The following is a 26,360-nucleotide window of genomic DNA, read 5'->3' as shown; positions in this document are numbered from 1 at the left end:
CCTTCATTGCCACCATCGCCCTCCAAACTCACTTTGCCTTCCTCAACAGGTCCATGACCTCCACCAGAACCACCGCAGCTGCAGCCCTATACCCACATAGGAAAGGTCCTCACCATTTTCGACCACCAAGATGAACCACGACAGCATCTTTATTTGTAACTACCCTAGTGCTGGCTATCAAAGTCTTGCCATCTTCCTTGATCATCGAAAACAAATTTGTTGGAGAAGCCCTTTTTGTTTTAATTGCCAAATGGGTGGAAGATAGCGGAAGCAATTTCTAATACCAAATACAAATCTAGTAGGAATAAGAATAGATTAGGGTAAACCAAATATTAGCCAAACTAATATCAATACCAAATAGAAAATTCACAATCCAAATACTAGATGTAGAGATCTTCTAAAATCCAAGCTAATTACAAATAAGAATTTTAAATAAATATAAATCATAAGAAAAAAGAGAGCAACATAAGATTTACGTGGTTCAGCGACGTGCCTACATCTATAAGCTGTGCAAAGCTTTAATCAACTAATCCAAAGCAAATAGAGATGCAAATATAAAGAATTTCTCCTCTCCAAACTCTCTCAACATAGTGGTGACTCTCTCTTTTAGGTTTTCTCTTTTTTTTTTTACACTCACAAAATTTTAAAGCTCAACTTATCTATTTATAAGACTGACTTAAGGCTAAAGAAAACCCATGGAGCGTTTGAATGCCCTTGGGATCCATTTGAATGCTCGCTGAATGCCAAACTAGAACGCAGGAGAGCGTTTGAACATATATATATGATCGTTCAAACATCTGTAGAGTGCAAATCTTTTCAAGCTTTAGCATTCAAACGCCCCTCGACAAATGAAGCTTAGAACTCTTGATATGAGCCAAGCATCAACATCCCTCCTCCTCCAAAGTTTGAAGGTGATTGGCTGGCCTAGCAATCCATTGACTTGTTGGATCTTTAAAAAACTCTCAAATTGTTGTTAAGATGGTGAACAACATGAGAGCAATCTCTAACTAAATCATCTTCTCGATAATCCAAGAATGTTAAAAGGTGGATAACTCTCTTTTTTCAACCTCAGGGCTATAAACACAAGCAGATGGCAATATCTCACCGCCCACACACTCACCACTCTTATAATCTTGCTATATAAATAAACTATTGGGGAAATATGTGAAGTAGAGATGAATCATATCAAAATAGAGGTTGGAAAGACAAAATGCTTGTACTTTCTTCTTAAAACTCTTATTTTCGAGATATATGTACTGTCTTCACTATCAGGTTTCTAATGATCGCACTTCCAACAAATTTGGAGACCACCATCAACCCAAAAATAAAGAATAAAATTGAAATCAACAATCTTAATTGAAAGAAGAAAAATGAGAGTGGAATTGTTATTATGCTTAATGTGCTCAGTTTTTTCTCTATTTAAAGAATCTCATGAAACATCTTTTAATGAAACGTCTTTTCACAACAGGATACATCCTATACAAAATAGCACTTTTTGAATCAATTAGAGTTATCGTTTCAACTGGAAAAATCATCTTAACGACAAGCATTCCCATGCCCAATATCTCGTTCAAAGATTTCCTTAGAAAAGTTACAACACTTTTTGAATCCCTAATCAAATTGTGTCCTCAGTCTAATCAATCTAACACTCTCTCTTTTCTCTTTCTATATTTTCCTTTGTATATATATATATATATATGAGCATGAGCACATCTCTTTATGTGCAAGATGCATTCCTACAGCTCTTCACTTTCAAGCAATGTGATACTAAATCAAAAAATTGATGATCTCTCAGAGAGAGTTTTCCAAACTTTTAGAGGAAAACTTTGAATTTCAGGAACTGACATTTTAACACTTACCTTTAATGCATGTTTCTGTTTTATATATTTAAGAAAATACCCTATGTCAGCTGTTTACATACCTTCTCATAAGGAAAAGACTGTACCGGATAAACTGAAATCAGCCCATATCACATGGATAAACTACGAGTTACCCTAAATAAAAATCAAAAGAATTTGGCCAATAACCATAAGTTTTGAGAAAATTGATGTAGAGAAAAAAAATCCTCCTTAAGAAAAAACTGGAAGGAGTACTAGATCCACTATTAATCACACATTTAGTCCACCAACTTTCTCAGAGGAAGTTCCAGTAAATCACCCAGCATCAATTAAGTTTAGGAGTTCCCAGAACTTAAGAAGAACAAGGATATAAGAAGTTATAGTAGACCATCATAACTTATATACCACCTCAAAACATAGATCTTGCCGCTAAACAACGAAACGAAGGTGCTAAAATGCAGGGGGGAAAAGAAAAATCTCAGCATATGTCAAAGAGGAACAAAGTGATCGTCGCAGAAGCCATCGTCAAAATTCTGGGAGTAGCTCTCGGGATCATAGCCGAAATGCTTCGCACCTCGCCTGGGCCTTGAGGCTTGCCTCCACTCGGATTTCAACTTCCAAAACATTTGCCTGAGAAGTTTACTACATCTTCCAGCCTTCATGAGATCAACTCCACTCTCACCTGCCGTAGGAAATCTCTTCGCCAAATTCCTGGCGTGGATCCTTCTCTTGCCGCAGAGGCTAACGAGTATCATCCTTTTGTGATACTTTTTTGCAGCGTGGTAAGATACCACCACCGTCTGAGTGCCAGCTGCTTGTTATAGATGCTCAAAAGCTAAAATGAATAAGATGTCAGGCATTGTTATCCTATCCGTTGGCCCACCCAACGATAGTGCTGCATCAGGAGATCACATCAACAATTGTCGACGAGCATTCATTGCCAATCAAGTTGAGTAATATAATAGGATACGATTTGCAATTTTAGTGCAGTTGCTTCAGTCGTATGGAGTGGCATCTCGGAAAGAAGACTGGCAAAGAGAGATTATGGACGATTGATGAGAGTAAGTCGTCATAAATGGGTCAGTGCCACTCCTAGTGGAAAATAGGAAAATAAAAGAAAATTGGCATTTAACATCCTACCTTTTAATATATTTGGGATTTGCACTCTCTACTTATAACCTTTGTAAAGGAAATTTCCATTTAACACCCCCATCTGTTAATCTATCTATAGTTTACACCCTCAATTTTTAATTTTTATAAATGGAGCTATGTTTTAGAGTAAATTTAACTAAATCTTTAGAATAAGTTAAACTATTTTTCTTATTTTCAGAAATGTTGCCTAAAAAAAGAGATGAGAGGACATTTTAGTCTACTTTGTACTAAAATTTTCAGTAAAATAGTAGACAGTTTTTAGATCATTTTAAAAATTATGCAAGGACAAAATAATCTTTCATAATAATATTTAGTTAGATCAATTAATGGAATGGTATTTTTGAAAGAGTTTAATAATTTTAGTGGCAATTATAACATTCTAAAGAAAATAGTGGTAATTATACTATTTTAAACAAGTTTAATAATTTCGGTAGTATTCTTAGTGTAATTAACGAACTTTAAAAGTTTAGTTAAATTCAGTTAATGAATTTAATAGCCGGGTTTGTCCTGCAATTTCTTTTTAATAAAATGTAGGATGCAACTTAGAAATATAACAAATTCAAGGAGTAAACTATAAATAAATGAAAATAGGGTGTTTAATATAAATGTAAAATATATATATATATATATATATATATTCAAGTAGAGCATCTAAGTGGGCCTACATGGATTATATAGAGTCTGACTCTGACCCTTTTCTTAATTTCCGACAAAGCCATCATATTCTATTGTGAACTTATTCTCTTTCGTTCGGTCCACCATTTTCTAAACAAAAGCTTCCATGGTATCAAAGAGAAAGGGATGGATGATGGAGACCTCACAAAATTAATTAGTAGGTAAACTGTTGTTTTTTATGTTAGTTTGACTGTAGAGTAGTCATCAGACATTTTGTTTCTCTTCTTTCTTTCTCACCTTCTCTCTATTATGACAGCCTTTATTCTGTAGTCGTAGGTAATCAGGCTACTGCTGATGTGGTTGACGCACCGACCAATTCTTATAATAATCAGGAATAATCTTCCTATATAATATGCTGAGTCTGAGTGAGTCAGGTTGTATCTTGTAGCTCAGATTAGCTATTCAACCAAAGCTTAGATTATATTCAAGTTGAGTTTAAATTAAGCTTGAGTTGAGGCTCTAAGAATAATGCTAATATACTAAAGATATATCTAGGATGATACTGGAAATATTTTGAAGAGAAAGATTGATATTTCCCTAGATTGGCTAACTAATCGGCGGACATTGTTAGCTTCCTTAGAATAACAGAAGAAAATGGTAATATCTAAATCATACAAGAGATTGAATATATCCAAAAATAAGGAACACCCCAATACTATGGAAAAGCAACCTTAGTTCACTGGATGTTGATAAGAGCTTGTGTGGATAGACCATACGCTTTAGCTTGCATCAGGGTCGCCTTGAGGGAAGAAGCCTTTATATGTGGGAGTTCTTTAGCCGAGCTAGGTAGAGCAGTACCCGAGAAAATAGATTCACTCTTAGACACGAAATCTAACCTCGTACTATAGTCGGATTCAGAGAATAAAGCATTAGTGTTAAGCTTAAGATGAAGTATTGGTAGAGCAGTCCATCTGATTTTGTGCTAACAACCTCAGATGGAAATGATAAGGGCCAGGGTTCAGTAGAAAAAGTAAAGATTATCGTATATTAGTGGGAAGGCGACTCCAAAATACTTTCTAATGGAATATTATTAATTTAGGAGTAATTGGTAGATTCTGCTTGCTGATTTTGACCACCTTAGTTATAGACTTTTCTAAGACTTGTAAATAGGGGAAAATCCAATGGTTACACATATATCTACAGGATAAGTTGATTAAATATCATAAATGAACATTGATCATGACACTGCTTTTCTTTAGTTTAAAGTTTTACAATATATGCTGTACAAAATAATTATAGCATTAATTACATCTAGACTTCTTAAACTATAACACATTATTATATAGACCTATTATTTATTATTTGTGACACTTCGACCCTCTTCAAATTATTGGTAAAATAGCCTAAATGAAAGGAGCGTGTCGAAAGTTTCTATATAGTCAAAAAAATAAATAATGAGGTCTATGCAAAAGTGGTTTATAATTCTTAGAGTCCAAGTATAATTACCTCTATTTTCGTATAGACCTCCTGAACTATAACCCATTTTTATTAGGTTTTTATATTTAGTTTTTTGTGATACTTTTGACCCTCTTAACTATCTAGTATTGCAAATGATGTCTTACTCTTCATTTTATCTTCTATTTTTTCTAGAGAGTCTAAAAGTGATCATATGATATATCTTTTAATCGAAGAATCAAATAAATAATTAACCTAAGAGGCACTTAGGAGGTTTTTCATTATTAGAATAAGGATCGTTTAAATAAAAGGGACTATATGAAAATAAGCAATAGTTTATATGTCTAGATGTAATTATCCTATAATTATAAGCAAAGAATGGAGTTTAATAGCGCCCAAGGTGGAGCCAAAGACAAGCCATTTTTCTAATTAACTAACAACCATTCAGTTCTCTAGAAAGCCAAAATTTTGGTAGGATTATGAGTTTTAATCCTCCCATGCTTTTCCCCTGTCCCTCTCTTATCAACTTTGCTCACGAGGGCGAGAGGTATTTTCTCATCCCTTGAGAGGATATATACCTTCTCCTCCTCCTCCTTCTTTCTCCCCTTCACTTCTCCTTCTCTCTTCCCCTTCTCTTCCTCTCTCCCCCCTGTTCTACGCCACCATTGCTCCTCTTGTCACTTCTTCTCTCTTCCCCGTCTTCTCAGTTGTTGCCCATCGGATCTTCTCTCTCTCTCCCTTTTGTGCGTATCGAGCTTGTAATTATCTGAGTTGAGTGAATAATATTTATTTAGTTTAATTGAAAGAAAAGGACAGCAGCTCAATTCAGTTGGCGTTATAAGAGGGGGTATTTCAGTCATTTTAACAATATCAAACCCTAGCACACTGCCAACCCATATAAATTTACCACGGCCTCCTCCCCACACACTTCAGGAAGTCGACAAACGAAAGCAGCGCCGCCATGTCGAAGCGAGGTAGCCTTTTGAATTCACCGAAAAGCCGCAAGAAAGATGCGATTTTGATTTCAGTTTCGTGCTTAATTGCTGCAATTTTTATTAATTCAGGGCGGGGTGGATCGGCTGGGAACAAGTTTAGGATGTCCCTGGGTCTTCCGGTGGCGGCGACCGTGAACTGTGCTGATAACACCGGGGCGAAGAATCTTTACATCATATCTGTGAAGGGGATCAAGGGTCGCCTCAACCGGCTCCCGTCTGCTTGTGTTGGTGATATGGTGATGGCCACCGTGAAGAAGGGGAAGCCGGATCTCAGGAAGAAGGTGATGCCCGCTGTCATCGTGAGGCAGCGCAAGCCCTGGCGCCGAAAGGATGGGGTTTACATGTACTTTGAGGGTAATCTTTTTTATAGCAGTTCTTGCTTTTTCTCAAAATTATATCTTCAGAAGGCTTGTATGTTTATGATGTCTGGACTTCATGGTAAACGGTGTTTGCTGGTGGGTTTTGGATTGTGGTCGGGACTCTGAAGTTCTTTGTTTTGGTTGAAATTCTAGCTCTTGTATCTGAGTTAAGATAATAATTTAGACATGTGATATTGGTTAAAATGCCTTTCCATTATAGGATATGTTTAGAGTTTATCAATGCAGAATTAGGGAGAAGAAAGATTTTTGGCTCCCACTAAGTTAGTCATCTGGTTCAGAGAGCCGTCCATCATTAGGTGGACGAAAGGTGAGTGGCGTTGTATCAACTATAAGGCAAACATAATTTACTAGTCAAGATCTAGTTCTATTTGCTTTCATCGCAATTACATGCTGGCTAAGGCTTTTGAGATTGTAATATTCATGTTACTTATGTTTTATAATTGTGCTTGAAGAAACATTAGTTGAACTAGAAGTATTAAAGGTCAGAAGGAAATTAATTTATAAATGTTTGTTTTTGATACTTTTTTTAAGGTATCATCACAAATAAGCTTGTTGGTTTTTTGTGGCTATTGTCTCCGCTAAATATTCTAGGAGTTCCATCTTCAGATGTCGTCATCATTATGAGCATCATTTGGTTGAGAGATTGTCCAATTATTTCAGACATTCTGCATGTATCAGACAATAGTTCCTCATAAGTGACAACTTGTTTGCCTTTCATGATGTTAGGTTTTAGAACTTAGACTACTCTTTTTGGTGACGGGTGGATTTTTCTGGGTGAAAAATCCTTCAACTTGCTGGAGCAGGCTACTTATGTTTGTATATTCCATGGTAAACGTCATAAAGCAAGCTTTCGGATGTTGATGGTTCTTCTTGGAAAGATATTGTCTTTGAAAGAAATTCCTCCATCGAAAAGCGGTCTCATATTCCATCGCCTTGAGGAGCGGCATTGCTGCAATTACCTTTTGGGACTAGCCATGAGACAAATATTCTCATCGTTTATCTACACATAGAAGTGTAAGTTAAGAGATCAATGTGTGTTGGTTGGCCCTATGTCTGTGTTTAATCTAAGAAATTTTAAGTTGTTCTGAAGCTTTTAAATACTTCCGGTACAATTATTTTATGACGTAAAATACTAGTCTGTTTGATAATTTTTGTTGTAGAGGTAAAAATATTTGCTTATTCTGCACAAGATTTCTTAGATACTGCTTTTCTGCTATCCACTATGCATATTTTATGAGTATTGGGTTATTCTACTACTACTGCGTCATTAAATCTTGTTTATACATTCATGCCTCTTGATGGTTGAAATGTAACTTACCATTATCGCAAGCACTTACTGCTTTTCTTTTGGCTTTCTGTAGATAATGCGGGTGTAATTGTGAATCCCAAAGGAGAAATGAAAGGTATGCTAGAGTCGAGAAAATTATATTTTCTAGTGCTTGGATACTGTTTCTAGGTGGTTTACTAACTGAATTTCTACTATTTGAAGGAGCAAAATTGCTTCTGTAAGCTTTTTGTTTTTAAATGTTACCCTGCTTCCCTAGAATTTGATCCAGATTTATAAATAATATCGACTGCATTTTGTTCGTTCCTGCAGGTTCTGCAATCACAGGACCCATAGGAAAGGAATGCGCTGACCTGTGGCCGAGGATTGCAAGTGCGGCTAATGCAATTGTCTGATGGATTCACCTACAAAATTGAGAGAATTTTTTCTTTCGTTCTTTTGTACTGCTGTCTTACTGGCCTCAGTGACAAGTTAAAAGAGAGAAAACCGACTTTACCGCAATCCTTCGAGTTTAGGGTTAGGTTTTTGGCCATGCAGCACTGTCTTTTAGTAGACAGTCGCGATCTTCTGCATGCTAGTCTAATTTGGATCTACTTGAAGTCTTGAACATTATTTGCAAACTTATTGTTTTTCCCAAATTGAATTGATATTTTACTTGAACATTCTAGTTTAAGCGTTTGATACACCCAAGTTGAGCTTCCGAAGTATCTTGAGCTCTAGAAACAACCTGAGATTAGGAAAAGGAGGCCTGGATAAGGGCTCCATGAAGCCCCCCGAAGCCATGAACACACAAGGAGAGCACTACGGGGAGATAGAACGAAGAGAGCTTGCTTCGCGTATTGCTGTTTCAACTCTCATGCCAAGAGAAATTGTGTAGCAGAAAGTAAAGCGCATATGATTCAGGATTGTAATCCTTGCTCGTCTTTTTATAACCCAATCTTCGTCGTCAAAAAGCCCTTAACGATCAAATACATTGCCTACATGGTAAAATTTTGTGTTAAGAATGTACATATCAGTACACTGAACTGCAAAGTTTTCATACTCTTGATGAGTATTCAGACGACTACTAGGCACAACTGTTGCCTTTGTCCCTTCTCCTAGATATCAAGTTTAATTTAGCACAATAGTTCCAGCGAACTGGCCCCTGAGCACATGAAGAAATGATACGCTAATAAACATCCACTGTAAAAGCTGTTTACAGGTATTCCGGTACAAAACGTTGCATAATTATGCTCTATTACCAGAGACCACACCTATAAACATCATTTAGAGCTAAATAAGCGTAATATTTTTTCATTTCCTGCAGTTTCTAAGAAAAACAACCCCAAAAAACTGTGCAGTATATTTTTCAAAACCTTTGTGCAACGACTCCTTTAGTTTATCTTCACCCATATAGCAACTATAGCTTTAAATTCAAAATGGATTCCGTATTTAAAAAGTGCCCTATCCAATGAAACTGCAAGCTTGTAATGGGTCTTCTGGTGAACTGTAGAGTTTCAAGATACCATTCTGCTACTTTGGCAAAGATCCAGTAAATCATGTCAATGCATTCAATCGGGTCTCTGCACAAAAACCAAAACAAGAAATCAGATTACCATAAACTTACTTGGGAGTCTAGAAGAGATCGGATCGGAACTAAGTGGTATCAGCTTGCTCATTTTTTCTGTACCTTTGTGTCAAAATTGAGAAAGTAATATAATATGCTTATGAAAGTCTGAGTGGGGGTCCAAGGTTTTGCTTCCATCTAGTCCCTGATAAAAAAAAGGAACAGGATTATCATGAATTTGCCTGGTAGCCTAAAAAAGATTAGATGCGAGCCAACTAATGCGCTTAGGAATGTTCGAGAAGAATTCAAACTGTTGCTTCTATTGGATGTTGAGATAAAATTATACAAGTTAAGAACCTTGGCTCATGCACAAAAGGTATGCCAACATTGACCGCTGAAAGGGCAGCATAGGGAGGACAAAAACTGCTGAAGAGATGTGCCCGACTGGAAAGAGCTAAAAATAGGCAGACATAGATTTTGGTTTAAAGTATTTCAATAACCGGGCTGATGCAGCAACCCATGCACAGCAAGAACTACCATACCACATGCTAGTCCAAATTGGTAGTTGGCCACTGAAAAAGTGCTTTATAACATCCAACTTAACTAGATCTACGAAAGTGATCTGAAAACGCTTACTCTATTGAGATCATTAATTCATAGTCTAATACTCCTCAGATGAGAAGATAGATCTTAATAGGATTCTTGTACTTTCCGCCAATGATAGCCCCTCATAAGTAGGGCTGTCAGAAAAGGCCGTAGGATCGTGGGCTTGGCTCGAGCTGATTTTTTTAGCTCGAATGTATTACTGGGCCGAGCCGAGCTGGAGCTAGATCGCTCAAGGTTGGCTTGATTAGGCTCTCTCAACTCAGCCATAGAAAGACCTGATTCCCTCACCTGAGCTATCGTCGTCCTCGCCAAAGCTGCTGTCGACCTCACCAAGCATCTCTTCTTCTCCCTCTATCCCTTTGTCAAACCTTGGCAGTCGAGCTAGAGCTAGATCGCTCAAGCTCAGCTCGATTAGGCTCTCTCAAATCTCAGCCATAGAAAGACACGATTCCCTCACCGGAGCTATTGTCATCCTCACCAAAGCCACTGCCGGCCTCACCAAGCATCTCCTTCTCTCTCCCTTTGTCCATTTGTCGAACCTTGGCAGTCGAGCTTGGAGCGATACTGAGACTAGGTTAGTGTTACAAAAAGGGCTTTTATGGGGCCCCACGATGGCCATGCTGATCGGCATGGGGTGTGCAAGTCGACACTTAGCGCGTCGATGGCGTACTAGCACATGGCACTAGGGGTATCGCCGCCAACCTAGTCGCCATCGTCACCTGTTGTGCCAGAGAGCTCTGTCGATGAAGGCGTTGTCGTATCGTCACCTGTTGCGGGGATGCCCTAGTCCCAACCCCAGCTCGAGGAGGATGAAGGCCTCGGGTGGGTCAAAGCGAGTTGAGGCGAGTGAATAAAGAGTTAAGTTGTGGATCCGAATCGTTGAGGCGGGTGAATAAAGAGTAAGTTGTGGATTCAAATCTGGATCCGCAACATAATCTTTATTCACTCGCCTCGAACCGTCCAAGGTCTTCTTTCTCAGGTTAGGGCTAGGGCTAGGACTAGGGCATCCCCGCGTGGGACGCGATGACACTTTCATCTTCAACAACGAACGATGGGTAACAACGGCGATGACAAGATCGATGAGTGAAGCGTTGCTAGTCTCCCTTTCTTGCAGTATTGCCGACAAGTACCGCAGTAGAAACGAGCGTGGCCGATATGATCGAGGATGGAGAGCTCTACTCCAACCAATGCAAGAGCTCTACAAAGAGCCAAAGACTCTTTTAGCTAAACCATCCACCACTCTGCTTTCCGACAAGCTCTCCCCACCACCGACGAGGGCCAAACCCTCCACCGCTCTGCTTTCTGGCAAGCTTTCCCTCCTCCCTTGCCTCATCGATGCCTAGCCCCCAATCCCTTCCATTGAGCTGTCTAGTCGAGCTTGAGCCTGACCTAGCTTGCTCAAGCTCGAATCATTTACACCCCTACTCATAAGTAGTAGTAACCTATAATTCATATTTGATTCTTGCGTTATAAGAAAGAAAAGTTAAGGAAGAAGAAATCTATTTCTTTTTCCTATTGAAACATGTCCATTCGTTCCTACTACTAAGTTTATTTTTATTTTATATCTTCCCAGAGTTCATTCTTGATGAACTATAGAGAATCGAAGCCTTCGTATGAATTATAGGACTTTCCAAAGGAAGTGTATCAAATTTACTTCAGAAGCTTAATATTCATTCATATTGTTAATGCAGATGGTCTTTACTCAAGAAGCATCTGCTGTCATACTTTTGACACAACTATTTAACAAAAGGAGTGACTAACTAGCCTGAATAGTTTATCTATACAGACTTTTGGCCTTACTATTTGTCTGCAGCTGTAATTTCAAAACTGCTTCAGATTTCAATTGTTTCTGGCAGAAACCAAATATGTCTAGTTTATGATTTTTGGAGTTGATAAAAAACTTCACATCGTAATTGAGAAATTCCTGCATTTGCTGAGCAGTAAATATACACATGTCTTCCTTTCAGGATCAGGAGTTTATATAATCAGTCAGAACATCAAGTCCTAAGCATTACATGGTCCTTTATTTTCATGAAGTGTGGTGTACTTACTTGAAGTGCGCTTCATGTCACGGCATAATTGGCTTCCACAGCGACATTGAAATGCCTTAACTGGGTGATTGTGATCATCGAAATCAATTCCATAATCCTATGAATGAATTGTTGTGTAAGAGAAGTGTTAGATGACATGTGAATCATGTGATAGCATATAGATTGACCTTTTGAACAGTAAAATAACCTGCGGAGAGACCTACTAATATGACAGCCCATAGACTCTTACTATTTAGTAGATTCTGGACAAGCAAAATTTTATGTGGACAGATAACTAGGCAAGATTTTTAGAGTGAGCAACCATTTTGAGGTCTCATTGACTTCATCAGAATGACATGAATGTGGAACTTCTTACAGCAAATGAATCACTTCTTTCAGCAACAAAAAGAAAAAGTGATTTACTCAAGAATTAAGTAGTCTCAAGTATTTGAAACTCAAGAAGTCCTACATCGAAGAAATGAAGTTACATTCTTGAGTTTTCCTGTCTGACCGAAAAGACAGGTCCGAATAGAGAGTGAGATAAGGATTATTACTCAAGATACAGGACATAGTATCAAAGTAAATCACCTGGGACAAAGCTCATCTTATATTCTTATTAATTCATCGCACTTCTATATGAATGAAACAATAAAAAATATATAATGACTTGCAATATAGACATATTATAGTTAATATGTGATTTATCAATAATTCTTCGATGTAATCAGTAATGCCAGAGATTGGAACTGCCAAGAGAAGAAATGTACAGACAACTGTTCTAGGATAACCTTTATGCCCCCGCATGTGGGATTGCGTGCATTTGCAGTACCTTGATTGCAAAAAAATATAACTAACTTGGACAAAGCCTGGGAAGGATTTAATTGAGCTTCTGTATTATTTCGGCTAAAACTTCTTATAAATTAAATAAGATTTCAACAAATACAGATGAATATCAATCTCCCTACTTCACCAAATTCTATTATCTAATTAGTAATTACAGATTCATGCTTATTTTATATGTATTTAGAAATATAGCAACCTGTAAGCATGAAACGCACATAACAGAGAAGCAGGAGAAAGGAAGGAGATAATTGTTTAATTTAAGATCATATAACCTAAAATTGTATAGACCTGTAAGTGGTCAAGTACAAATACACCTGACAAGTTGCAGTTTTCCTAGTAAAAGCAAACAGCTCAAACTTGACTGAATTAGAATTCTCCATTTACGATGAATGAAATTCTAATAACTCAATGAAGTGATAATTCTCCAATCTGATCAGATAGGAACTGCTGGATCATTATTATAAGCATCACACTTTACAAGCATATGCTTCTTACCCATGTTAGCTCCTCAAAAGGTTCTATCTTCCTGGATGTGAAAAAAGCAAGCTGCAAAACATGTTCAAACAAAATGAGTCCAGAGAGCATAAAATTTAGTTGTTCTTATACAAATCTATGACATCAGTGTGATAAAGTTGGTTTGCATACATGATAGTAATGGTGGTCAGGTGTCTCCACTTCCACTGGAATCTCGATCAAGTTTGCATCAGAACATCTACAAGTACAAACATGACAAAAGCACACACATTACTAAGAAGAAAAGTAAATGGTTACACTTTTGGCATAAGAATCACAGTGTTAAAATTCAATGAAACAACATGATAAGATAAAGATCTATTATGCAGGACATGAGACTAAAAGGTTAAAGGATGTTCATATAGTTTGATAGTAAGTCTTTCCACTGTTACTGTCGTGATTAAAGTTACAAAAACACTCTCCAGAAATAGGGATAAGATTGCATACGTCTTCTCCTCACCCATTGGAGGAATGATGGTTATAATAAAGTTTCTTCACATTTCACCTACTTCCAGAAATGGTTGATCATTCATGTAAAATACATGGAATAAACAAAATTTACAGAAGAAAGTAGCTCTTCACAATGAAAGTAAAAGTACATACTGTTCATAGTGAAAGGTTACATAAAGTTTTTAAGAGTTTTGAAGCCCAAAGTATAGCAAAATGAATATGCACAAGGCACTAGTCCCAACTATTTGGGCTGGCCATATAGATCATTTTCTTAAGTTCTTTCTTACTATTTTCTTCACCTGGAGTAAATGTGTTCAAACAATTGGAAATATGCTTTGTGCCATAGAACCCAGCTTTTCTTTAACAATTATTGAAACACTTGTTGGCTACATACTTTAAAATTCTTAGCCATCTCTTTTGTATCCAAGCTCCACTGCAGCAAAAAAAACAGGAAGATTTTCATCTATGACCCTCGACCAACATAATTCAATGAGTTACAGTGAAACCTGTTCTGAGGTTTTGGAGAATTGCAAGACATTCAAGTAAACTAAAAAAGATGATAATTAGTAATGAGGGATCTTGATTTAAGATCACAGTATCAAACAAGTCAATTTACCCACTCATATAATTGGCGTTAACACTAAACTCTAAAGAATATAACTCTCACGCAATGGTATGGTTGAAGCATCATTTTCTCTTTACAACAAAATACAGATTATAAAACACAATTATGGTGGTCAGCCTATCATATCAAAGACATAGGGCAATGAAGCTATAGGGGCCCAAATAAGTAAAAAAATTTAAAAGATAAAAACTACTTGTGCCAACAATAATCTTGGATTTTATATAAATTACCACTTAAGATAGATATGCTTCCTAAATGTTAAGTTAGGACTAAAGAAAAAGAAAATATTTCCTTTCACATTACGCACATTGTTACTAGATAACTAGTATATTCTTCACTCAAAGTGTATGATGAATCGGTTCTTATCAAATCCTAGATAATGTTATCAGATCTCAGAGTATAATCATATAATAACATTTGGTTACTATGTGTAACGTTAGCTTAACCTAGCTGAACTTCTTTTTACCTTGAAAAGACTCCACTATATTAACTACGTATTTTACATGATATGCTGAAGAATTTGCTAATTTACATGCTCCTAAGCAGCATTCTGCAGGCTTTACAGGTGAACGTGCTAGCTTGTGCAAGTAACCTTGAGGAAGAAGAAAAAACAAATTCCAATATAATATGTTAGAATTAGAAGCTATGTCAAAATAAGTGTTTCGAAAGCAAAATATACTTATGTGCATGCAACCCTTTTATAATGAGCTGTAAACATAAAGAACTTAATGTTTTTTGCAAGTTTAGTGAGAGAATATTTAATATCACATGAATCTCTTTGAGGCATTCAAATACTTCCATCTTTTGTGTACTCCATCAGGAACGATATAAAGTTATCAACTATAGCTTTCATAATGTGAAGACATATGTGCATGCAACACGTTTTATGATGCCAACATAAAATCCAGTTATTATCAAGTTTAAAAAAAAGATGAGGAAAAATGTAAAGGTAGTATCTCCATCAGCAGGTAAGCAAAAGGACCTCATAAGAAACTAAATGTTTAAAGGAATCATGATCTTGATCCAAATAAATGAAACTCCATTTGAAAGATGTATTCTTGCAAATCAACTACCTATGATTGATAAACCTCGCCACATTTCCATAAAATGTAGCATCCAAACAAAGGGCATCCTCATCCTTGAGAACACCTTCAGTACCCCAATCAGCATCAAGCAGCACTGGATAAGTATGTTTGGCATTACCCGTAGTTTGAATTGTTCGATCATATAACTCCATATTTGTTAGTATCTCACCAACATATTCGCATACAAATGCACCCCTAGGCAATTTATCAAGTGATCTAAGTCCCCATCCCTTCCCTTCAGGAGTTAAAAACACCTGAAATTTTTGATGAAAAAAAGTAGCATCTGAACGTCAACCACCAACAAAATAGAAGCATTTATATTTTGTAGAAGTAGAAAAACATTAATGCTTATTCTTGATTTTCAAATTGCTAGAAACTTGCCTGTAAATTTTGTGTTATACCTCTCTGCACTATGCGGTTTCCACACTGCATACTACAGCCACACTTACTCCAGCACTCCTTGATAAATTTCCTAACGACATGTCCCTTACATGGCTCAGGCCTTACCTCATTCTTTGCTCTTTCAAGTGGACAGTCTTTACAGTAAAAGTAATGATGCTTTGATGGAGTACGAAGCATCAAGATACATGCATCAAGAAAATCATTTTTAACAAGACCACGTGTAGTGTAGGCAAACTCGCCTCCAGTTTCTCTTGCACAGGGACAAGGAATTGGCGATGCCAAACAATTACCAAAACAATCTGAACAACAGTCTTCATCTCCAATTCGCGCAAGAGATATACTAATATAGGCTTGCTGATAAGGAACATTACGTGGTATGTAGTTGAATGAAGGTGGGTATTTCTCACTGCTGACTTCATTCACTATCGAGACTTTAATTCTTTCTTCACCCTTGGTTATGTCATTGAGATCATGGACTGGTCTCATGTCTCCAAGCAAAGGCTGTGGCAGTGGAACCATCATCAGACTGCGTGAATTGTTGTCCACATCTGCCTCTTTTTTCTTTTCTCTTAAAGTTATATTGGTGCCACAAACTTCTCCATCTGAGCATAGATCATTTGAACCCTTGGGATCTATTAAATATGATGCAGAAATATTAGGTGAATCATTTGAAAAACATGCAGGCGTGCTACCAAACACCTGTCGTACCCCAGATCTTTTCAGGGACTCCAATGCAGGAACTATTTGTTTAACATTTTCCCGTCTAGTTTCTTCAGATTTAGAAGTTAAATCCAGAAAACACTGGCACATCTCGTTCAGGAGATTCATAAGAGAAAACTTGGGTTCAAGTATCTTGTAGGACTTCAGACATCTGTCCTCTAGTTCTTTACAGATTGCCTCCATGCTTGGCATAGAGAAATCTGACCGATGAAGTCTGGTACATGAGAATTGAAGTTTCACAGCTCCTGAAGCTGAGGCAGCTATCTCGACATTCGTAGGAGAGTCGTCCTGAAAGTTTACAAGATCAGATGTATTTGTATTGTTCCTTTGATAATTTGAAGCACTTTCTTTTCCTTTTCCTTCATCAGCATGCCGTCGTTCCTTTACTTCAGAACCATTATTTTGCCAAGTAGAATGATTTCCAGTAGAAGAACCTTGGAACCTCGGTTTCTCTTGGTGATCTAGAATTACATCAAGTAATTCCATTATAAAAAAAAATAACAGTTAATAGAAACAGCTTATAGGACACTTGAAATATTGCAAAATATCAAAATCTAATAGGAACCAAGACATCCAATGACCACTTGTAAATTAATATATATATCTATAATTTTTCTGAAACAAACGGATATAAGTTCTTATACCAAGCTTGACAAACAAGAAGCTAAATTGTTATTTCCAAGTTTTGATAATTCTTCCATCTAACATAAAATGAATGGTGCATTACGAAAATGACACCTCATAAAAGAGCACAAAATTCTATATCAAGCTAGTTAAAGTCATCATCAGGACACAACCATGTCATAATAAAACATATAGTATGTTGGTAGCCAATTAGCTATCTGCAGAAGATTTGGACAGAAGAAGCATGTAAAGAGTTGGAATATCAAGCAAAATTGAGTGTTCTCAGACACAAAACCTTTTGTCCTCAACAGGTAAATACCCCGATCAAAAGCCAGAAATAACTGCAAAAAGTATTAGGTGAGAATGATATTTACCTACTCAAAAAGTACAGCAAGAAAATGATTACCTCTATGAATAGTAAGATCTAACTGAGGTGGGCAAATCACTGCCAGAGGAACCTCAAATATTGGGGATTCATTATTCTGCATCTCAGCTATTGGCATATGAGAATCACCAGTTCCATGTTCCTTTTCAATCGTAGTTTCTCCAAATAATACCAATCTCTCATGCTCTGAATGATTACTTCTTATGTAGGTCACAGGTCTCTCCATAGTCAGGTTAGTACCATGAGCAATGACCAAAGCTCTTGTTTCTGTTGGACTCCCTTGGGGTGATAATAGCTCTCGAGTTTCAGACTTAACAGTAGGTTGAGGTGACAGAGTCTTAACCATCATCCTACCAGGAGGGATTTGAGATGGTGAGGTCTCAATCCGCTTGCTCCTGTGATCCATCTGAGATGTTGGCTCTTCTACTTTTGGCCTCTTACCATCATTCATTGCAGAGTTATTTGTAGGAGGCATAGGAGACATCATCTCCGACCTTGTCCTTAGCCTCTTCTTATAATTCTCAGTCTCATAACTTCCAAGTTCGTTCTTCTCAGCGCAGACATCCTGGTTCATTTGATGAACAGCACACAGAAAGTGAGCACAAAAAGATATTAGCAAGAACAAAACCATCAAATTAAAGCACATGTGACTTCATACATCATGATTTTTTTTTCATCCTGAAAATGACCCAACAAGGAAAAACTAAGGATTAACTAAAACTACTAAAAAGAAATAGTCGAAAAGGAAACCAAAGATATAAATAAGCAAGACGAAAACATCAAAATTAGAGAATAAATGATTCCATACGTCATGATTTTTCTTCTTCATTGGCTCGTCATTCTGAAGGCCATCCGGCATCTGGAAATGAAGCATTAACTAACAAACCATTTCAAATAGACGAATAATGAAACACAAATGAAAATTCAAAATGCACCTTAGATTCCTGCAAGTCAAGTACCGCATCCGCTAAAACCCTAAAGTTTTCAGCTTCTATGTACTCCCAATTGTTCTCATACACAGTAAGGAGATTCTTTAACACCGGCTTCACCGTGCGCGTTGGAATCCCGATAGCCTTCATTGCTCTCATAGCCGCCGCTATCTTCTCCTTTGGAGGCGCCATTTGCAGAGTAATCCACCAAAGCAATATTGCAACCCTTTGTAAACCTTTCCCAAATCTAAGCTCCAAAAGAGGATTCAAATGGGAACAAAAATGATAAGAAAATAAATATAACGTAAATTGTATCATTGTGATGAAATGCTCATGGGGATAGGATAAGAACATAACACAAGACAGGGACTAACGAGAGCGGAAGCGAACTAAAGTACTGGTGATAAAAGCGGATATGATCTATAACGTCATTACCACTCCATGAGGCGAACTCGGAAACTAGGGTTAGGGTTTTTGGATTGCAGCTAACGAGCTTTCTCTCCGTCCGAAAGCGGAAACCCAAGGAGGGAACTCTGAAGCCGAGAAGACGAGAGAAAACGGTATTGTTCTGCCGCTCCGCGGGATACGATATACACGTGCTTTGAATCCTTTGATACAGATTTCTTCTTTCAAACGAACCAACGAGATCCGGGAACTACGAGACTAAAATGTTCCGACGGAACAGATAAAATGATTATGGAACGTTAAGACGCGAGCATAGAAATTATCGTGCCGATAGAATCTAATCCGTTAATTAAAAGAGTCAGCTGAAATCAACGGACGGATTTCACTATTCTATATAAATTTTCTAGGCCACCACGATCACATCGCACGAAGCTCAGGGGGTTTACGTACTATGCAGTTAATGCTGCTCCCGGATGTGCGCAGAAAGGAGTATCTGTGCAGCCTCGTACAGCAAATACGATGCAATCGTGCCGTAAGCGTGGCACGTCGAAGTAACGCCTTCTTTGCTTAGAGAGGGAGAGAGGATACCGAAATTGCATTGGAAATTGAAGAGATTATATGTCAAGTAAAAGATCACACCTTTTAGTGGGTGGATGGAGTACTAATACATAAATAATATTAAATTATTTTTTACTTCTCTAATTCTTTATAATACAGTTTGAACTGACGTATTTTAGTGTAGTGTTTAATAATTATATCTAATATAATCAAATTTTAAACTAAAGTAAAAGAGAATAATAAAAATCCTAATAGACCAAAATACCCTTTAGTTTGTGGATGGAGATGCAAAAAATAAAATCTCTTGATTATGGATAGATGTAAAACTTAATTACTTTTAAATGTAATACATTTTGTTCTCTCATGCATCATGACTTGATAACTGCCATTAGCTATAATTGATTTATGTGGTTAATAAAAGTCTCCAAGTATTTGGCTAACATAACCAGTGGTTTACTTTTCATATTAATATTTTTAGTTCTACATAGAATCAAGACCAACAAGTTGTCATGCAACGTACGTGACAGGCAAACAAGTAGAATGATCAGATGGCATCCTTTTCACATATATTTCTATACAACATTGAGCCAAAAACAAAAGAATACAAGGGGAAAAGAATAATATACATATATCTGTGAAATAGTTTAAACCTGTCAATGGTTTGAAGAACACAAGAAAATGGTCAAAGGCTGCACACTCTTTTTTCACATCTTTGGATACAGATCTGACTTCTGAGAATGAATTATAGCAACTCCTACCGAGAAACATTGCAGAGCTGAAAGAGTTGAATGAAAGTAGATCAAATATAGGCCTTTACTCTCATTGACCAGTCTGAATTCGGGATCGCCATTCTTTGAACCCTGAGGATGGCAACAGTATTTTTCATGTCAGTAAGCTTGTCTGCACTCACAGAGAACTATATATTGGTCGAAATATTCTTATCCAAATTTCACTGCTGAGGACTAAATAACAAACATTATGTTTCTGTATTGTCATATATTTATATTTCCTAAAATCATTTGATAGCTGGAAGAAGTCCATCGAATTCATAGGTGATAACTCGTTGAGACAGTGCAAACTTCATATGTGAGTAAGCTTAAGAACTTAATTTCATGACATCAGAATGTGGCGCATTGTAATCGACACTCTTTTCACTATAAATATGCGACATATTAAGCAAGAGGAGCAAATGCAATGATATTCCTAAGAACTATTCCAGCCATCTTTAATATCTTACCCTCTTTGCAGTACAACATTTAATTTATGCCTTCTGGCAGATTCAAGCATTGCACCGGAATTCAGAAGTAAAATGTGCTACGATGGCCTTCTGAGCGATAAAGGAGATAAGCTCAATATGGATTAGATTTTCTCAAGTCATACCAATATGCCAAGGTGCAATCCATTATACCCTATATGATCTAAAAGTTTGTGCTCTGAAAAGGACAGAGATATACAACTGAGCAGTTCTAGCCTTCTAGGGCAACAAGTTGAATACTTTTGTGTTACGTAGTTTGGATGTTGATTCTCCTAGGAGAGTATCAATCTAGTATTGTACTGACATTGAAATTTTGAGTTGCAGGAGAAGCCCTTGAACCCAAAGTAATATTTATTTGGTTCATGCAAGTCGGACTCAAACCCTGTCAATCCCAAACCATCTATGGATGAGGATGACTAAGAGAACCCTTTCATTAGTTCTCCAGTGTAACCAGTAGAAGGTACCATCTTAGCTATAACCTGTCGAACAATATTTGAGAAAAGTTTAGCTAGAACTAGTCCTAGCTTCTATGCAACCTTACATCGCAGTCTACCTACAGGTTCTTTTGGCACATTGCTAATATGTATCCCAGTTAGATGCCTTAAAACTTTCAAATTAACCTGACAATGCCTTAGAATTGGAACCTCTCAGATAGAGGAAACAAAAAAGAATGTCACCTTCAAAAACATCCAAGCAAAGGTTTTAGACCAAAAACTCGATGGCATATATGTTAAAAGAATAACAAGTAATTCATGTTACATATTTGGGGTACTGCAAAACTCATGGAAATCTCCTTCCAGAGAAAACATATAACTAATTATATGCAGCAAAAGCCCATTAGATCTTCCAGAGAAAAAAGGTGTTTCTTTTTATTGCTATCATTAGATATCTCTAAAGCATTAGAAATGAAAGGTAAACTGATATTAAAACATAAAGAAAAACATGTTGAACTAAATTTTTAGTCGATAGTGATACATCATTTGAATACTAGAAGCTGATATTTGATGTAATTGCAGTAAGCAAATATTAGTATTAGATTCCCAACAATTATATCTCAAATCTGCACTACTGACCATAATACAGTGAATATTTATCTGCCTCCCATCATAGTGGGCTTTCATGTTGTGAATTTCAAACAGAATCTTTAATGCCTAGAATTTTGGCTACCCAAAGATATCTTCTTGACAAGCATTAGCATTATGTCATACATAATCAATGCTGGAAACATTTCAAGTCATTCTATCATTTTTAATAGTATGTTAACCAAAATAGAGATAATAAATAATTAAAGATAAAGGTCAGATGCTAATAAAGATATACAGAAATTATAAACTTTTATGCAAAATCATTGGCGCACCTCCATGAATAGATCAACAGAGTTTGAGTCCTCTAATTGCATGTGAGGAAAACATTCCGAGGAGATAGAACTGTTCCTTAGCACGGTGATAGGACAACCAATATCCCACCCACCACAGTCGCACAGTCCATGCGATCTCCATCTATCAGTAAGACTTGATGGACCACCAGTTTTGCTTATTGGGCCGCCATGAATACCTCTTGGGATTATAATATTCATAACCCTGGCAGATTTATTCTGCATACATCTTTCTTCACAACCTTCAGTAGAAGATGAGGGATCTAGAGAAACATCAAGATGAGTGACTTCATATTTCTTGAGAAACTTGAGGCCCCAACCACCAAAACCTGACCCTTTAATGTTGTTATCTTGATAATTTTGTACAACAATTGCCACAGACTCAAAATTGGGTGGATAATCATCATCAACAAAATCTTCACCACCTAATTCATCAATATTGCTCGATTCACCTATAACTTCATGCACATTCTCAAGTTGAGAGCATGATTCAACTTTGTAGCTGTCCTTTTGTCTAGATGAATGACTTGGCCTTAGAACTTCTGCAACTTTCTGGGCCAGCCCCTTATGTTTCATGTGACAGGGGGGCCTTTTCATTTCTTCTGAGTCTCTGTCAGAAGCAGACATGACGAACTCAGTTTCTATGAAATCCAATCCATCTGGATTCAAAACTAAAGAACTTGATACCTTCATCCTGCCAACAAATTTTGGGGAACTGCTGACCTGGTTTCCAAAATCCTTTCTTCCATATGTCTTTGCATGAAACAAATAGATGTATTCTGGGCCTTCACCAACGGAAGACTTGATCTTTAGAGGATTTGCCATGTAGAATGCACTTTGATCATTCTCTAAAGAAAATTCAAAAGAAGGACACCCATTTTTCCAGATACAACGGAGAATACCAGTGGAAACAAAATGATGTGTCGATGACGTGGACTGATATGAACACCTTGAGGCTGTACTCGAGCAAGCTGCAAACATCTTTCCGGAGCTGCCAAACTCCGATATTCGTTCCCCAAGAGGTATCACTCTAGCTTTGGGTATGCATGATACTGTATTGCAGATATCGAAAGGAGACATTACCATCTCAGCATATACTAGTCTGCTGCTAAGTGATCTTGATTTTACTTGTCTCATACTACAATCTAGAGGTCCTGACAGGAATAGCGTTGACCTTTTAGGTGGCATCCTCACTTCAACAGCTGCCTCTGTAGAGTCAAATATCCATCTTCCTGAAGGACCTGTGACTACATTTCCTGTTCTAGCTGCAGGGGAAGACTCAAAAGCAAAGTCACCCGGATTATCTATGCTTTGTTTCTTTCTATGGTGTCTCAAGTTTTTAATAATAAAGTCCAAGGACATTATATTTGTCGGGATCTTAAGTAAGGATGATGTCCTGCAGAAGATACGTAGAGAATCGTAGCTAACTTCTGCCGGAACAATAGAATATGGTAAAGAATCCTTACTGGGACTGCTGTAATTTTCTGTGCATTTTTGACTATATAGGTTTTGTTTTGCATCCAATATTATGGGTAACTTGGTATGGATCTCCTTGCTATCTGATTTAAGTTCTGTTAAACCTTGATAGTTGGCTTCTTCTGATCTTGAATTTCTCTCCGGACTATCTTTTCCAACTTGGCATACTTCTTGCAGATCCATGTATATAGGTTCCACTACTTTCAAGAAAGAAACTCCAGTCGTGAATGGAATGATGAAATTTCGCTACTCTGCATGATATCACCATAAAGTTATGCATCAACTAATCACATATCTAAAGAGATAATGTACAAACATGAAAAATATGAATAACACCCTCAGAAAGTTTTCCCTCTTCACAGATGAAATGAAAGAAATTAACAAATGCAGACACCAAGAACTCCTGTATCAGGTGTACATTTGCTTATAAGCTTGAATCATGTTTCACAAATTAAATGAGATGATCAAGAATAAGAACTTGTTTAAATGAAGAAAAAGACACATGAACTATCGTATGCTTCTGTTAAGCTTCTTCTGGTAATATGGAATGTAATATTAGAAGGTTTACAATACTAAAAAGAATGTCATCGTAACAAGAAAGGCAACAGGGCCAGGGTCAGCAGGCTTAACACTGTAACTCTGTTGCATTTTCAAGACAATATAATGAAATGGTGGACAGAAAATATGACTCCCTTTTCTCAAACAACTACTTAGAGAGAATGTAGTTCCATAATTTCTCCCCATGCACAATTGTAATGACAGTTGTAATAGCCGAAAAGACCTTCTCTTCATAAATTAATAGCAGATAGTTAGATGCAGATATGAACCTCACTTTCTTCTTGCTGATTTAGTATACCCCAAATTTGAGCTGCCCCTTGTCATGGTACAGTATGTGGAACTTTATGAAATAAAGCACATAAAGGAAATAGCTGTGTTCCTAACAATTGCAATTCAGTGATAATTTCATAAAGAAAGATGTAATGGCACCACCAAATGATATAAATTGACAGAGTATCAATCAAGATAAAAGGTTTAATCCGCACTCTTTTTTCCAATCATACGTGGGTCAGTGGGTATGCCAAACTCATCAATGAGACAAATTGGGAAAGATAATAAAAATGATCAATTCATGTAACTTGGTCTTATGTGAATCTGCAGCTACATGGAAATGGAGAACGGAAAAAAAAAACTAAAAAGATAGATCAATTCCGTAGTTCTAGTTTTGCAAGATTCTTCCAAAGAATAGCAGACAGACTGCAAATGGGAAAGTATGAACAGATGATAAAGTATAAACTATAATTGATCCTTATGAGTATTTATAATAAGCATCCCGCTAAGTATACACACTCTTTACAAAATACTAAAGAAGCAGGATGATAGTAAACTAAAGAGAAGGACAACAACAGAAATCAGAGTCCTCACCAAGTCACCATGGATAAACCATGGATAGCACCTGATCCAAGGCTCTCCAGGGACCAATTCTGCAGCTATCACCCAGAGAGTGGCGAAATGCCTCGAGGAAGAAAACAAAATAAATTACTTCAGGAGAGAATTAGGATGGACAAGAAAATGACATGTAGGAATGTCACTAAATGGAAAAAAAAAAAAGTTCTCCTCAAAGCAAACTACGGATAGAGGAGAATTTGGAGAATGGAAACAAAGAACCAACTTTGGACTAAAAAGCAAATGGGTTACCTTTCAAAATACAAAGAAAGGCTGTATGAACAAAGGCAATAAAAAGAAAAGCAAAAGCAAAGGGGAACCTTTCCCTTTCCCTTTCCCTCTCTAGTTAACTCTTGCCGCATCAACTCCATCCATAAATATCATCACATATAACTGTAACCCATAAAAACCCACCATTACTGCTACCACTAACAACAGTTGCAATATAAAGGAGAAAGAAACTTCCCAAGAGCTTCACAGGAAGCTCAAATAAAGAAAACCCAAAGGAGAAAACGTCGTTTTAGCGTGGAAGCGCCAGCTTTCCCCGACCCATGTGATCAAAGGAGTAAAGAAAGCATACCCAAGTCCCAAAATCCGATTTTTTTTTATATGCCATTCAAACGAGTATTAAACAGTAACCTGGCATCTTGGTCCCTTCTCCTCTTTGTTATACTCCAATTCGTCGCCGTCTCATGAGGCAAGAGCGTAATGGAGGCAAAGTGGAGCAGAGAGGGACTAGTGGGAAGAACACGAAGACATCTGATCCCGATTCAAAAGATGAAGTTGACGCGAACGTGTGTCCTTCAGTGTTCCTCCTCATTGCCCTCCACTTCCTCTCCGCACTACCCACCACCAACGGCCATTTCATCCCTCTTCTTTCCTACTATTTGGGTTTTTTTGCATTCCGCTACCTACAATTTAGCCTTTTTACTGAAAGCTTCTCCCTCGTATATTATCCATCTATGAACTACAATGCCTCCTCCTTTTTTCCAAATGAAACCTCTTTCTAATTAGGGAAAAATCCAAAGCACTCTGAGTAGATCTGACATATCTCAGAAGATTCAAAGTTTGACCGTATATTTTCAGGGTTTTTTAATATTTAATTCTATTTATTTTTTTATTAGTAATAATATGTTTTAATGCGCACTGTACATATAAATTATGTGCATGTAGACTAATAAAAGAAAAAAATATATAATTAAATGTATAAAAGCCCCTGTATTTATAATCTTCTCATCAAATTAAATTAGAATATTGGATTGGATCGGATAAACATCAACTGCAAGATACTTTTATTTGGTTGAATTTAAGAAGGTTGTGGTGTCATGCATATGGCTGGGTGCGTTAGCTTATCTCTGCGACATGTGGGT

General features: G+C 37.1%; 3 protein-coding genes across 10 annotated transcripts; 1 reads left to right on the top strand and 2 right to left on the bottom strand.

Moving 5' to 3' along the window:
• Positions 1 to 5,881: 5,881 nt before the first annotated feature.
• Positions 5,882 to 8,393, top strand: LOC140763839 (large ribosomal subunit protein uL14). Its single transcript, XM_073102204.1, has 4 exons — positions 5,882 to 6,034; positions 6,125 to 6,409; positions 7,797 to 7,838; positions 8,033 to 8,393. Exons 1-4 carry the CDS (start codon positions 6,022 to 6,024, stop codon positions 8,113 to 8,115), a joined length of 423 nt encoding a protein of 140 aa, XP_072958305.1. The 5' UTR covers positions 5,882 to 6,021; the 3' UTR covers positions 8,116 to 8,393.
• Positions 8,394 to 8,925: 532 nt separating this feature from the next.
• Positions 8,926 to 19,040, bottom strand: LOC140763471 (probable inactive histone-lysine N-methyltransferase SUVR2). 4 transcript variants are annotated; one of them, XM_073101672.1, is made up of 11 exons: positions 18,914 to 19,040; positions 18,485 to 18,725; positions 18,358 to 18,426; positions 17,571 to 18,114; positions 15,800 to 17,001; positions 15,407 to 15,672; positions 13,391 to 13,457; positions 13,241 to 13,291; positions 11,924 to 12,020; positions 9,390 to 9,471; positions 8,926 to 9,282 (listed from the first exon to the last, which is right to left on the bottom strand). In XM_073101672.1, exons 2-10 carry the CDS (start codon positions 18,668 to 18,670, stop codon positions 9,425 to 9,427), a joined length of 2,529 nt encoding a protein of 842 aa, XP_072957773.1. In that variant the 5' UTR covers positions 18,671 to 18,725; positions 18,914 to 19,040; the 3' UTR covers positions 8,926 to 9,282; positions 9,390 to 9,424. The 4 variants fall into 4 exon arrangements, with proteins under 4 accessions (XP_072957773.1, XP_072957775.1, XP_072957774.1 ...); XM_073101674.1 differs by having other exon boundaries at positions 18,358 to 18,408; XM_073101673.1 differs by having other exon boundaries at positions 18,853 to 18,979.
• A 1,005-nt stretch (positions 19,041 to 20,045) lies between these two features.
• Positions 20,046 to 25,906, bottom strand: LOC140761927 (uncharacterized). Of its 5 annotated transcripts, none has more exons than XM_073099464.1 (4): positions 25,630 to 25,905; positions 24,970 to 25,383; positions 22,054 to 23,798; positions 20,046 to 20,301 (listed from the first exon to the last, which is right to left on the bottom strand). In XM_073099464.1, the coding sequence occupies exons 3-4, from the start codon at positions 23,728 to 23,730 to the stop codon at positions 20,146 to 20,148; spliced, it is 1,833 nt and encodes a 610-aa protein (XP_072955565.1). In that variant the 5' UTR covers positions 23,731 to 23,798; positions 24,970 to 25,383; positions 25,630 to 25,905; the 3' UTR covers positions 20,046 to 20,145. The 5 variants fall into 5 exon arrangements, with proteins under 5 accessions (XP_072955565.1, XP_072955567.1, XP_072955566.1 ...); XM_073099466.1 differs by having other exon boundaries at positions 24,970 to 25,060; XM_073099465.1 differs by lacking the exon at positions 25,630 to 25,905 and having other exon boundaries at positions 24,970 to 25,060; positions 25,243 to 25,599.
• Positions 25,907 to 26,360: the final 454 nt, after the last annotated feature.

Source organism: Typha angustifolia, chromosome 7 (genome assembly GCF_048772165.1).
Source record: "Typha angustifolia cultivar Huaian chromosome 7, ASM4877216v1, whole genome shotgun sequence".
Taxonomy (NCBI): Eukaryota; Viridiplantae; Streptophyta; class Magnoliopsida; order Poales; family Typhaceae; genus Typha; species Typha angustifolia.
This window is presented reverse-complemented; position numbering and strand designations above follow the sequence as displayed.